This window comes from Tyto alba, unplaced genomic scaffold, assembly GCF_018691265.1.
Source record: "Tyto alba isolate M040663 unplaced genomic scaffold, T.alba_DEE_v4.0 Super-Scaffold_22, whole genome shotgun sequence".
NCBI lineage: Eukaryota > Metazoa > Chordata > Aves > Strigiformes > Tytonidae > Tyto > Tyto alba.
Genome location: NW_024881296.1, coordinates 18,071,592 through 18,083,762, shown reverse-complemented (window position 1 = coordinate 18,083,762; position 12,171 = coordinate 18,071,592). Strand labels below are relative to the sequence as shown.

Sequence of the window (12,171 nt, the reverse complement as noted above, 5' to 3'; positions counted from 1 at the left end):
AGAGAGAATCTTACTTTAAAAATGCATTTTATAGTCTTAAGCATAACTGAATCAAATTTGGGGGGGAAGAGTGTAGTAAGGTATAGCCTTGGTGTGATAAGATGTTGCCATTCCCACATACTGGTGTGACCAAGCTTTGATATCTAAGGGCTTGTGGGGAGAGGTGCCGCTCTCTGGTCTGTTTTTGCTGTTTGTTCACATGAGTTGTGCTGGAAGAGGAGGCTTGGTGGTATATAACAAGGCCATGGCAGTTGCTCAGAAGTCAGTTTGGCAGGAGTGTTATGTCTTTATCTTGCAAAAAATCTCACTGAAATGGCAGAACAAGAGTGCATGCTTTGCATGACAACTGGGTAGGAAGTAAGTGGCCACGAAGGGACTACATTAAAATTACCTCTTTTGACAGATGCTTGGTGTCTCTCATACTTTCCCCTCAAATTCTGAGTCTGAAATACTTTTGGTGCTGCCCTGGGGTAGATGATTGTTCTTCATGTGCTGATGACTACAGTCTCTTAGACACTGGTGGCAGGTGTTGCTCCCATATTTGGTAACATGGGAGATGCACTGGGATTGTGGGCTAGACTAGCATGCCTCACTTGATGACAAGCTATAGATCAGAGCATCCACTCCTAGGACAGGCACATAGGATTTATGCCAGGGCAACAACATAGAAGAGAGAAACCGTGTCACCTGAAGTATCGTTTCTTTCCAGGATGGTTTATAGACAAAGGGAAGGTTCTGCAGGTTAAAAGCAGTTGGTTGAGATCCTCAACCTAGGAAACAGAACTGTTTCAGCGTGGCCTTCATCTAAAATCTTAATAGATCAAATAACAAAGTAAGATAAAATAAATAAATTATGATAAGTCAGTGCAGTGTAGCATTTGGGTCTCAAATATGACCAGTCATATTTTTTCTGACAACATTACAGTGCTTCTCCTCACAGCCCTGGCTTTGGCATAGACTCACTCATGCCTTACACCTGCAGCTGCTCCTGCTTGCCCTGAAACTCTAAGAACCAAGAAATCACAGTGTGTGGTAAGAAGGGTGTGCTGCTCCCCAGTCTCCTCCCTGGAGATTTCCCTACAACCACAGAGTTCTGAGGACATGGCATCTCTTTGGGAAGCCAGCACTGGAGTGACTTAAGCAGCGTTTCCTTAGGCAGGTCCACCAGGGACATGTCCACCAGAGGACACCTGCAGCATCAAAGACACGGGAAGTTAGCAAGCAAAAGGTGTATGGAGAGGCAGGATAAGCACACACAGGACACCCAAGGAGTTAAAAAACCAGAAATAAGATGTTACAGGAAAAACTCTGGGCCATCTTACCCTCTCCTGTTCTGTCTACAGTGTTGTCAGCAACATGCTTCATGAGGCTTATTCTTATGTATCCAAGAGATAAAAAAAGGCAACCTATTCTGAAGATTAATACTCTAGTCCTCGGTGCAAGTCCTTTAGAGTGGTTCATGGCATGTTAAAGCAATTTCGCTTGCACAGTAGAAACCACAATTGTATGCTCTGCATCTGTTAGTGCCCTTGTTATAAAACATCGTATGTATGGAGGGTGGTATGGGGCCCAGTTTTACCTGTTATAATAAGATAGAAGAGGTCTGAGATCTCCTAAACTCTGTTCCTAGATAGTGAGGGAAGTGAGTTCAGGCCCTCCTGCCTTTGTCGTCCACGTTCTTGTGACTTGAGGATACCCTTTCCCCAAACCTCTCTCCTCTTGCAGCTAGTCCCAGTTACTGCCTCCACATCCCAGACTCCTGTACATCCCCAGACATTTTCCCCTTCACCAGTTTTTACTCCACTCTCACCCCATTCCCCACACAGGCCACAGAGGAATTGCCTGTATGCCCCAGCTTCCTCCAGCTGGGCTCCTCTCTCTCTTGCTTCTCCGCCATTTCCACCTTCCAGCCGCAGCTCCTCACCTCTTCACCGTCTTTCAGTCAAGTCTCCCTCTCGTGCTGCCCCTAGGACAGTGCTGAAGGCCGGTGGTAGCTTTCTACTACTTGTGCCCAACATCTCAAGGGCTCCAGGTCACCAGAAAGAGCAGTTGCAGTGAAAGGTCCCATGGAGCCCTGAAGCCACTGTCCTGACCTCGCTCGGTGCAGGGGAATTGGTGGGCCTTTAGCTGCCGACCTCTGAAACATCTGCTGAGACGTACATCAGGTTTCAGAGGGTCACAATTTGGCTGTATTTGAATGGAGTTTTATAGGAACAACAAGGTTATAGATTCATGCACTTCCATGAACCTAGTAACTCCCATGTCAAATATTAAGGTTCTGTTTCAAAGTGGGAAGGTTCAATCAAGTGCTGTTTGTTTTAAGCATATTGTTTCCCCAGCATCTTACTGAAGAACAGTATAACCCATTGACCTCTGTTGTACGCTCTTGGAGGCAATAAAGGCTTCATGTGGGGTCTGTGGTGGAGAAGGAGAGTTCTTTACAACAAGAAATTGTGTGTATTGGCCAATCTCATTCACATTCTCCAAATCCACAGACTGAACTGATTGCATATTTTTTTTGTCTTAAAAATAACTCCCTAACCACTGGGAAAAGAACCCATGCTTAACTAAGAAAATACGGTGTGAAATCTGAAGTTAGTCTAAAAATTTTCTGTTTGCATTGTTAATGCATTCTGTGAGAAATCTCTGATTAAGTCGGATTTACTGTATGCAGATGCTGTTGACTGCTGGGTGTCCCATGAGGGGCTGTTGGTGGTGCAATCTTGCATCGTGCACAGCATATCAAAAATAGGTTGGTATCTTGGCAGGAGTCAGCCCCAAAGAAGATTTGAAGTTGTCAATATATCCTGGGAAACATCTCACTGGTGTTTAGGTTTGACAAACAGAACAGAAGTCTACATTTAACCCATGTTACAAGTTTTCTTCTGAGTCCTGGTCTAACCTCCATTTGAGAAGTGGAACTTTTTCCATTAGCAAAACTCCGGTCAGCTTCAATGGGCACAGGAGCTGTTTGCTTGTGACATGTGAATGTAAAGGCTAAAATTACTTTAAATCTTATTAATCTTTAAAACAACAGTCTTGACAACGTCCCTTCCCTAACTTTAATTCTCAGCTGTCACAGAAGACAGATGCAAAGTGCTGGACAGCATCTGCTCAGCCACAAAATCCAGTCTCCTGTAGTCACAAACATTATAATCCTTGTCATAAACATTTCAGTCTCCTTCTTGAGCATGGTTAGGCTTTTTCCTGCCTTTTTGCAGGAAAGCTGTGTCAGTGCCTGATGGGAGTGGCTAGATAGTCTCATGATTTAAAACACTGTCCTTTACCACCATATATCTCATCAAATCTTCTTCCCTGTCCACTTGGTTTTTGATCCCACAGTGCCTGCTACCAATTCCAATGTTGCACAGAGCATTTCATAGGAGGCTCTCAGATATTTACTCTGCACTCACAACTGCAAACAGAGCCTGGAACTTCTGGCTCTAGGGGTTCAGATGCACCAGAAATTTCTATTTCCTTTCTGTATCTCCATTAAAGCAAAGCCACAGTATGTCCGACAAGCAGAATAGCTGGCTGCTGTGTATCACCAGAGCAGCTCAAAAGATGTAAGATGTCAATGAAACCTTTGTCCTGTGCAAGCAGTAGACCTCTGTGGCACATACCTACCTCACACCAGCTGTGTAGGAAGCTCCTCTTCCAGCTCTGCTGTACTGTCTTATTATAATATTTGCCATAAATATTTATGACGGATGTAGTGCTAGGCCATTTTTGATGGAGGGAGACACTTTGCACTAGCCTATGAACCTGCAGGCAGCCGATTTATGTGTTCTTCTTCTGGAGGGACGGTGCAGTTGTAGGAGAAGGGTTTCGGCCCCTGCTGCCCCCTTCATGTGCTCGTGGGAGGAAACCTGCCTGTCCTTCCCAACCCCGCTCCCGGCCTCTTTTCCCCCTCATCCGCTGATCCTGAAGGGTGGTGGGTCTGTGGGGTGCTGTCACATCAGCTCGCCCCCCTTCCTTCCCGGGCAGCGCGTGTCTCTCCCTCCCGGCCGCCGGGTCAGGCGTGTCGGTTCCCCCCGCCGTGGGCAGGAGGGGCGTGCTCCGCGTGCTCCCTCTGCGCACCCACCCCGGCTCTCGCCCAGCGCTGACGGAGGCCCACCACCGGCCACCCCACCATCCCCATGGCCGGCGTGCAGTCGCGGTGCTGTGGCTCCTGGCCCGACACCAGCAACGCCCCGCGGCTGGCTGGCATCCGCCACCTCGGCCTGCCCCTGGACGGGGCGCGGGGCTGGGGGTCCATCCAGGCATGCTTTCGGAGAGGCTGGAGAAAGGATTTTACAGCTTACTAATTTTTTTTTTTTTTTTAAAAAAAAAAAGAAGCTGCTTCCCTAATGAGCATGCTGAGTGATTATCTCACTTTGTGTCTGTGAGTGCCAGCTATTTAATACCAACAGAAGGGAGATACCTTGAATTAAGTCCTAAAATCATTGTGCCCCAAGTGACAGGTATGGCAATATGATTAATCATATAGGCTAAATGAATAAAAAATATTAGATATCCATTGCCCTGTTACAGTTTACTACATCCTTTCTTGACGTGTCGGTAGAAGTGGTATATAAAATCTCAAAGGAGGTTTATTCTTAGGAGGAAAAGCTTTTTTCTTGTTTGTATTGAACAAGAAACAGCACTGCATCTGTTGCAATTGTGATTCTTTTATGCCTATTGGTGAGAATTCATTGAAGTTCTGCCTAAGCAAGGTGTAGTCAAAGCACAATCAACTCACACATTACAAATTTTGTTCATGCATTTATGTGATGAAGAACAGTTGAGTTATACCGATTTGAGATTTCCTGGCAAATTCATCAGCTGAAGGATTCTGACTAATGAAAATGACAGATGCCTGGAGCTAGAAAGGCTTTGGCAATTTCTTTTTTATTTGTCATGTCTGAGAAAGAAATATATCCTGACTACATTATTTTATTGACATTCTTAATACAGCAATCATAGCACTGTCTATGTTTAAATCACAGGTCAGCAAGTCATGAGACCTGGCTCTCTTTCTGGCACAACTAGAGGCTTCTTGTGTATATAAAGGCTTAGGAACTAATTTTCTAATTTAGCAAACTCAAATGTACTCATAACTTCATCGCTGTTTTTTCCAGACAGGCAGGCAACTTGAACAATGATGTGTGCCAGACAGGCTTCTGTTTATGTAACAGGACACCTGAATGCACAGTTGCCCTGATTGCATAAGTAAGCAGTTCCTGTATTACACATTAGATACAAAACTGCATGATTTCCCCCACTTAAATAGGTGCATGAGGTTCTTGGGCTGCTCTCTCCTATTTTGGATGTGGACTGTCGCACTTATGTATCTCCTGGGAATGTTTTGAAGCTGGCATTAATATGTACGTATTAAGTGGACTGAAAGGGTTGCTCAGAAGGTGCCAATGTGTTGCACAGGTGGTATCTAATTATACCTCTTTGGAAGCAGTGGGAGGTCAGGCATCCATACAGCTGTATTCACTATGCTTTGCAGCATTCCAGAAAAGATGTGGGCTGGAGAACATTTTTCTTCTGCTCTTCTGAAGTACACCAAGCACTGGGCTAAGTCAGTACAGCTTGGAGCTGAGTTGTGGTGTTTCAGGAGCCAGCGTGAGGAATCGCTGTCCTGTGTCTCATCCCCATGATCAGCCTTGTGCCACCAGCCCTTGTCTTGATCCGGGTGGAGAAGGTGCGGGTGGGTCAAGGAGGTGTGGATGGATGCAGGTGTCCCATGAGAGCCTTTGGCAACTCAGGGCATTGAAGCAGTGCTCAGGCTACCGTGCTCTGCTCAGGTGGTCAGAAGTAGAAGAGCACACAGGAGGCTTTTTGCCTCCTCTCTCCTCTTTCTTCAGCCATGCTAAATACTTAGAAGCTGCAGTCAAGAAATCAAGGTCAATAGTTAAAACCACAGAAGAATATTTCTGCCAGAAAGAGGATTGTGCTAGGAACGAGCAAAAAGCACAGCCTTGCTAAATTTTGCTATTTAACATGGTGTGGTTTTGCCACAGTGTATGTGTGTCTTTGGAAGGAAAGCTGTGAGTCATTTGTGAGCATCGTGTAGTCATTAATTACAGGCAGAAGTGGCTGCAGAAAGCAGGAGTGGAGTCGGTTTCTGGTGTCAGCCGTGGAACACAGATTCCCCATGCAGGGGCAGGAGCGTGTCCTGCAGAGGGTCTGACCATGCATATGCTCCAGGTCTGGCACAGGTATGAGGTAAAACTCATGCCACAGATGAAGCCCAGAATATTTCAATTCCTCTAGCTTCCACAGAGATCTCACCCAGGGGACTCGCCTGTAATTTTTACAGAGTGAACAAGATGACGCCCTGGCACGTACCCTGGAGATAACTGGCTCGCTTCACAGCAAAACCCAGTGTTCACATACCTGCCACACTTCTGCTGAAGAAGTGGATGTTATTTGCACATCTTTTCAGCCTTTTTGTAGAGATCAGATTGATTTTGAGGCAAAGCAGTTCACTTTGCATAAAAAAAAGTAATTCCTTTTAATGAGAAAAGATACTCACCTTTACCAAAGGGCTGGTTCAGCTGGGTCCCCTCTGGTTTATCATTGTGAATAGTTTCATACGTGCTTAGTGTGTGCTTAGGCCAGAGTGGGTCCTCTTAGGAGCGACATCCAGGCCCTGCTCTGTGGCTGCCTTGAGGAACAGATGCATCTGATGGTACAGGAAAGTGCACATGGTAGAAATTGAGTGGCAGACTAAAACCAGCAAAGTTCCTGCAATAGGATTGTGTTGAATTTTCCTGCTGCCTGGTAGGCTGTAAAGCATGAGCACCTTACGTGGCATTAAACCACGTTACATGCCTGTGTTGCAAGGGCTTCTGTCCTCTCTTGTGGACAGAAGGAAGGAAAGGGGAATGAAGTTTTTAATGTGGATGGTGTCCACGTTTGGTGCATAAACTGTACCAGGTAGCAATAGCTTCCAGGCACGTCAGACCACCTTTGCTATGAACCACACTGTCTCAGCCCAGTGTGGGCTATACAAGCAGAGAAGCACTGGCAGGTTTCTGTGCAGGATGGGGAGGGATTTTCCACCAAGAGCAGTCTGATTTTTTCATGGTGGAAGCTCACTTTCACTGGCTGAGGAGCATCAGGCCTGCCACTCAGGTGGGACATTGCAGTGGGAGGTAATCCAGTGCTCAGTGGTAACCATCCCCACAAGTAAGCACTTGTGCTGTTAAGTGGGTCATGGATGGAGCTTTTGGAGATGCCTGCTTTTGGATTAGAGGCTAAATAAAGATCCAATTGTTATGTGGATATTACAGAGGCACAGTATTTTTTTTTTTAGTCTTTTAATTAATTTATTTACAAGATTGAAATTGAGCAAGCAGGCAAGAGAGGAAAACCTAAACTCAGGCACTTTAAAAATGCTGTGCTGGAAATTTTTACAGTAATCTTCCATTATAATTGGTTTCTGCTGGACTGAATACAAAGATAAAAGGGAAAGAAGACATTAATTGGGGGAAAAAATGTCAGGGTAGGCATCCACTGAAAATCATTGTATTTGGAAATGAACTAAAAATGTGCTTACACATATTATTCTGTAAGGGTGAGGATAATTTTGCTTCTATCAAGCAAAGAACGGAGTTCTAGTGGAGAGTCATGTGCTTTGAGTTAAGCATATGATTTAAATACTTTGGGGCAATCAATAAGGCAATATATGAAGCTTTCTCATATTAGTTAAGTATTGTGATCTTAATGCTGCTAGAATTTTTACAGAAAGGTCAAAAGCTTAGCTTCTGATCCCGTATAAATCTGATCCAGTTTTAGTTTGCAGTTTACACCACTGCTTTTGTAGGAGTTAATCTGGTTTAAAACTGTTCCTGAGATCAGAATTTAATTTCTTTCCAACTTTTTCTTTTAGTCTATTGTTACTGGTTGTTTTAGATAAAGTGGATGTAGCTGTGTGTGGTTTTTGGAAGTGAGATGATGTAAATAAATGATCCAAAAGTATGCACAGGGCCAACTGCAAAAAGGAGAAATTAATCGGTAACAGCCAGCTCTTACCCTGGCTCAGTATCCAACTCTGTTTAATGCAAAGGACACCTGAACTCAGTGGAATTCTGCTTTGATTTTCACTCCGTGTTAGTACTATTTATAATTTAGCCATTACAGTGGAATCAATGTTTTAATCTTAGTTTCCCTTTCTTTTTGTTTCAGGTATTATTTTAAAGTCCAAGCAAAGAATCCCTTTGGTTATGGACCTGTTAGCTCTTCAGTCTCATTTATCACAGAATCTGGTATGCTTTGCTTTTATTTTAATCTCAAAACTTAATTCCTAATAATAGGTATGACAGGGCAATGACTGAAACCAGCATAGTAATAATGGCGATTATCCTGAACTTGCTGTTTTGTGTTATTTTTTTTAGGTTAATTATTTGTTTTCAATAAAGCTAGGAAAATAATACGCACTCCTAATGCCACTATGCAAATACAAGCGACATTAAAGTGATCTTCAGGGGAACAGGAAGTTAAATTTAAAATACAAAAGACTACTAGTGTTCAACAATACAGAAGCAATGGGAAGTTTAATGCCTTTGATAGATTGACCAATCATTTAGTAAATTAGCTTCCTAATTGTGAACAGCTGAACAGTTGGAAGCAGTTGTCTCTGGAAGAAATATAGGAAACAATTGTTCCATCAGATGGGCAAAGTTCTCCGTTCTTTTTTTGACAAGGCATGCTGCTCTTTCACAGGGCTAATAGTACACTCAAGAGCAACACCCCCTTCTAAAAATACTACATTAAATGAGCTATTTTTACCCATTTCTTCTTCTTCTTCTTCCATTGAGCCAGAGGCCAATAACTCCTCTGAATAATAAAGGACAAATTTTTCAGTCTTGAGCGGAAGCTCTGTTGCCTCTTGCAAATTTTGCCCTTTTGATGATATGGGGTTTATGTACTCTCTGCCTTTGCTCATTTGACTTCACCCTGTCATGCTCACTTCAGAAGCTCCATTAAGAACCATGGAAGTAAGTGTTCACAAAAGGAAGACAAAAATGCAGGATAAGTAAATCATCCTGCATAACATATTCAGATTTTTTTAAAAGGAGTCAGAAGCTGAAGTATAAATCAAAGCATAATATTTAACGTTGGACAAATATGACAGTGTGACCAGGTGTCCAAGAAGGCCAACAGCATCGTGGCTTGTATCAGAAATAGCAAGGCCAGCAGGATGAGGGAAGCGATCGTGCCCCTGCACTCGGCACTGGTGAGGCTGCACCTCGAATACTAAATGCCTCATTTTCCCATCCAAAATCAGCTTCCTTCTGAGCTTTATTTAACAAGTTAAATCCACGAAATTTAAAGTTTTATTTGCAGGACTGATCTTTCATTTGTCATAGGCCAAAGGTGGTTTTCCAGCTAACACATGTACAAAAGCAGTTGCTAAATCTAAATCAGAATAAATATACAATCCTGTGACAAGTTTCATCAACTGAAAAAAACAGTGGAATAACAAACACTCATTAGCTCTGCAAATTGACAAGACATGTAAATCCCACATTCATGACGGAGCTAAAGGCAGTTACCCAGCAACTGACATTTTCTTGAGTGATACCGTATGTTTCATATTATAAAACAAGGTTCAGAACAAAATACTAATCTTTTTTATTTGTTTCATTCTTCTAGACAATCCCCTCCTCATTGTCAGACCACCTGGTAAGTTTTATTTTGCTGTTTCTTTCACGAAATGCTTAAAACCTGTGCAAAACAGTTACAGTATAGGTGTTAGAATCATATTAACATGCAGTTTGAGTTACAGTTTGGAGCAGGAACAGGTAGTAAATTGTGCTAATTCACAAAACATTTTCTGTCTTGGGACACCTTATTCTGGTCTTTGAAAAGAAATCTTGTAAAGATATATTAGAATAACCATTTGATTTTGACCCATCTTTTGCCTGGTACAACAGCTTTAACTGGATAGTAATGAGCACACAACTATATTGCTTCCGTATCTGTGTCCTTCAGTTGCCTGAGCACAACCTGAGCAGCAGGGTCAGGTTTTCCTACCTCTAGCCATTATGCTCATCTATACCGATCATCACGCCCTTATAAATACTAAAAGGTTCAAGAATTTGTTACTGACCCGAACGATATGCCCTGAAGCTGTTGAGCTTGATTTGCATTTCTAAATTTGCAATAAGCCAGTTCAGCCCCTAATCAGAAGAGCTGATTTCCTGGTGCTGGGACCAACCTTGCTGACATGTACATTGGTAGAGTAACCCCAGGGACCATATGCTCTTGGAAGAGGTGCAGGAAAAAAGACCTCATGTTTATTACGTTCTATCAGCTTTCCTAAGGTGTTCAAATGGTTGGTTCTGGGGCTTTTTGACTACATCGTTCATAAAAATAATGTCCAGTATCTCCCTTCCTTCTGTGTTTTATTATGCTGGTTATTCTGTTTTTCCCATGTCCTCTCAGATGTCTCTGATGATGCACAGGTACTGCAGAGAACACTATTTCTCTGGCAGTCAGTGTGGGAGGCCTCTGAGAGCAGTGGCCTTCCCGTGTCCACAGTCACCTTCAGGTTTTTTGCTGGCAGTTATTTTGTGGGTCTGTTCATGGAAGGGAGGTGTTGGAAGGTAATGGCTTTTGCATTTGTAGTTTCTGCTTCAACTGGACAAAGAAAATATTTTTGTGTGGCTGCAGTAGTGGAGATAAGATAGACGAAAAAGAGGTGGCAGAGCTCTGGGAACCTGTGGAAATGAAGAGCTTCTGAACATCCTGTGCAGCTCTTATAGGACATGCTAAGTTTTTCCTTCAGGATTTTTGGAGGCGGGCAAAAGTGATGTACAAAAGCAGACTACACACACCAATAAAACTGCATTCAGGAAATAGAGAGTTTATTATTTTATTCTGAAGAGAAATCTATGGCCCAAATCCTTCAATCCTTTCACAGTGTGACTAATTGCATAAAACCAGTCCAGTTACATTTGTGTCCACACTGGTGGAGTTTTGAGGATTGCTGACCAGTGATTGCTTCTCCCATGCAAGTGTTTGCAGGATTTGGTCCATGTGCCTAGTGAGAGGGGGGAGGAATGACTAACAAAAAACTTCCAATCTCATTTGTAAACCACCTCAAAATAGCACAGTAAAAGCAGGGCTTTGTGCTGTAGTTAGAGAGAAAAGTACCAGTTATCACAGTGAAAGCTTTTTGTGTAATTCTATATACATTACTACAACAGAAATTTCAAAAGAAATTATATTGTCTTCATTAGTATAAACCAAACATTTAGGTAAGCCAGTAGGAATATCTAGTCTTTTGCAGTACAATTAAGCAGTCTCCTCTGCAGCAGTGCTCTGGACAGAATTCCCCAGGAAAGGACTCGCTTGTCTGTTATTGGAAACTTACCTGTTTTGATGTAATGTGAGAAAACAAAACAGAAGAAGTATGTTTCTGATTTGTTCTTTTCAACCAAATAGCAAGAACAGACTTTACTTCACATCACAGGCTGTTATTCACTGCAGAATTCTTAACGCCTGTTCTTTAGCAAAAGGGTCAAGTTTTTTACTTACTGTTAAAATGCAAGTGGCTGTATTTAGGCAGTGTCACTGTCAGACCTAAGAACAGGCTGTGTTGAGAAAAAAACCTGAATATCACCAAGTAGAGAAGATGTACTAAAAACAGTGAGACTGTTTACTTAAAACTGTGGTTCAGTACATGAAATCACATTTTTAAAAATCATTTTAACAGCTATTATTGTCTACTGCCTAGAAGGGATTTAATCAGGTCCCTTCCTTTTTTTTTTTTATATTTGTTCTTGAAATAGTATTTATGGATATAGAAAAGTCATGCATTAATCAGCTGCAACATCTCTTGTAAAACATATTATTGGTTATTAACCTTAGCAAAACTCAGGCTGAAAAGCTGAAGTCTGTCCTTAATGTTGAATTTGTTTTTCTCCAAGGTGGTGAGCCTATCTGGATCCCATTCACTTTTAAATATGACCCCACCTATTCAGACTGCAGTGGCAAGCAGTATGTGAAACGAACTTGGTACCGCAAGTTTGTAGGAGTGGTTCTTTGCAACTCCTTAAGGTACAAGATTTACCTCAGTGATGACCTGAAAGGTAGGCACCAAGATTAATTTCCTGATATATGATTAGTTGTCATCTCCATCTTCTCACTTTCTTCCCCTCATCTGTGAAA

At 42.6% G+C, this 12,171-nt stretch overlaps 1 protein-coding gene across 1 annotated transcript in view; it reads left to right on the top strand.

Annotated features, from left to right (window-relative positions):
• Positions 1-12,171, top strand: part of FNDC1 (fibronectin type III domain containing 1) — a 71,702-nt gene that overhangs the window by 55,202 nt on the left and 4,329 nt on the right. Inside the window, exons 16-18 of the mRNA XM_042796086.1 lie at positions 8,182-8,261; positions 9,652-9,681; positions 11,931-12,092. Of these exons, the coding sequence (XP_042652020.1) occupies positions 8,182-8,261; positions 9,652-9,681; positions 11,931-12,092 (272 nt within the window). The remainder of the gene's footprint in view (positions 1-8,181; positions 8,262-9,651; positions 9,682-11,930; positions 12,093-12,171) is intronic.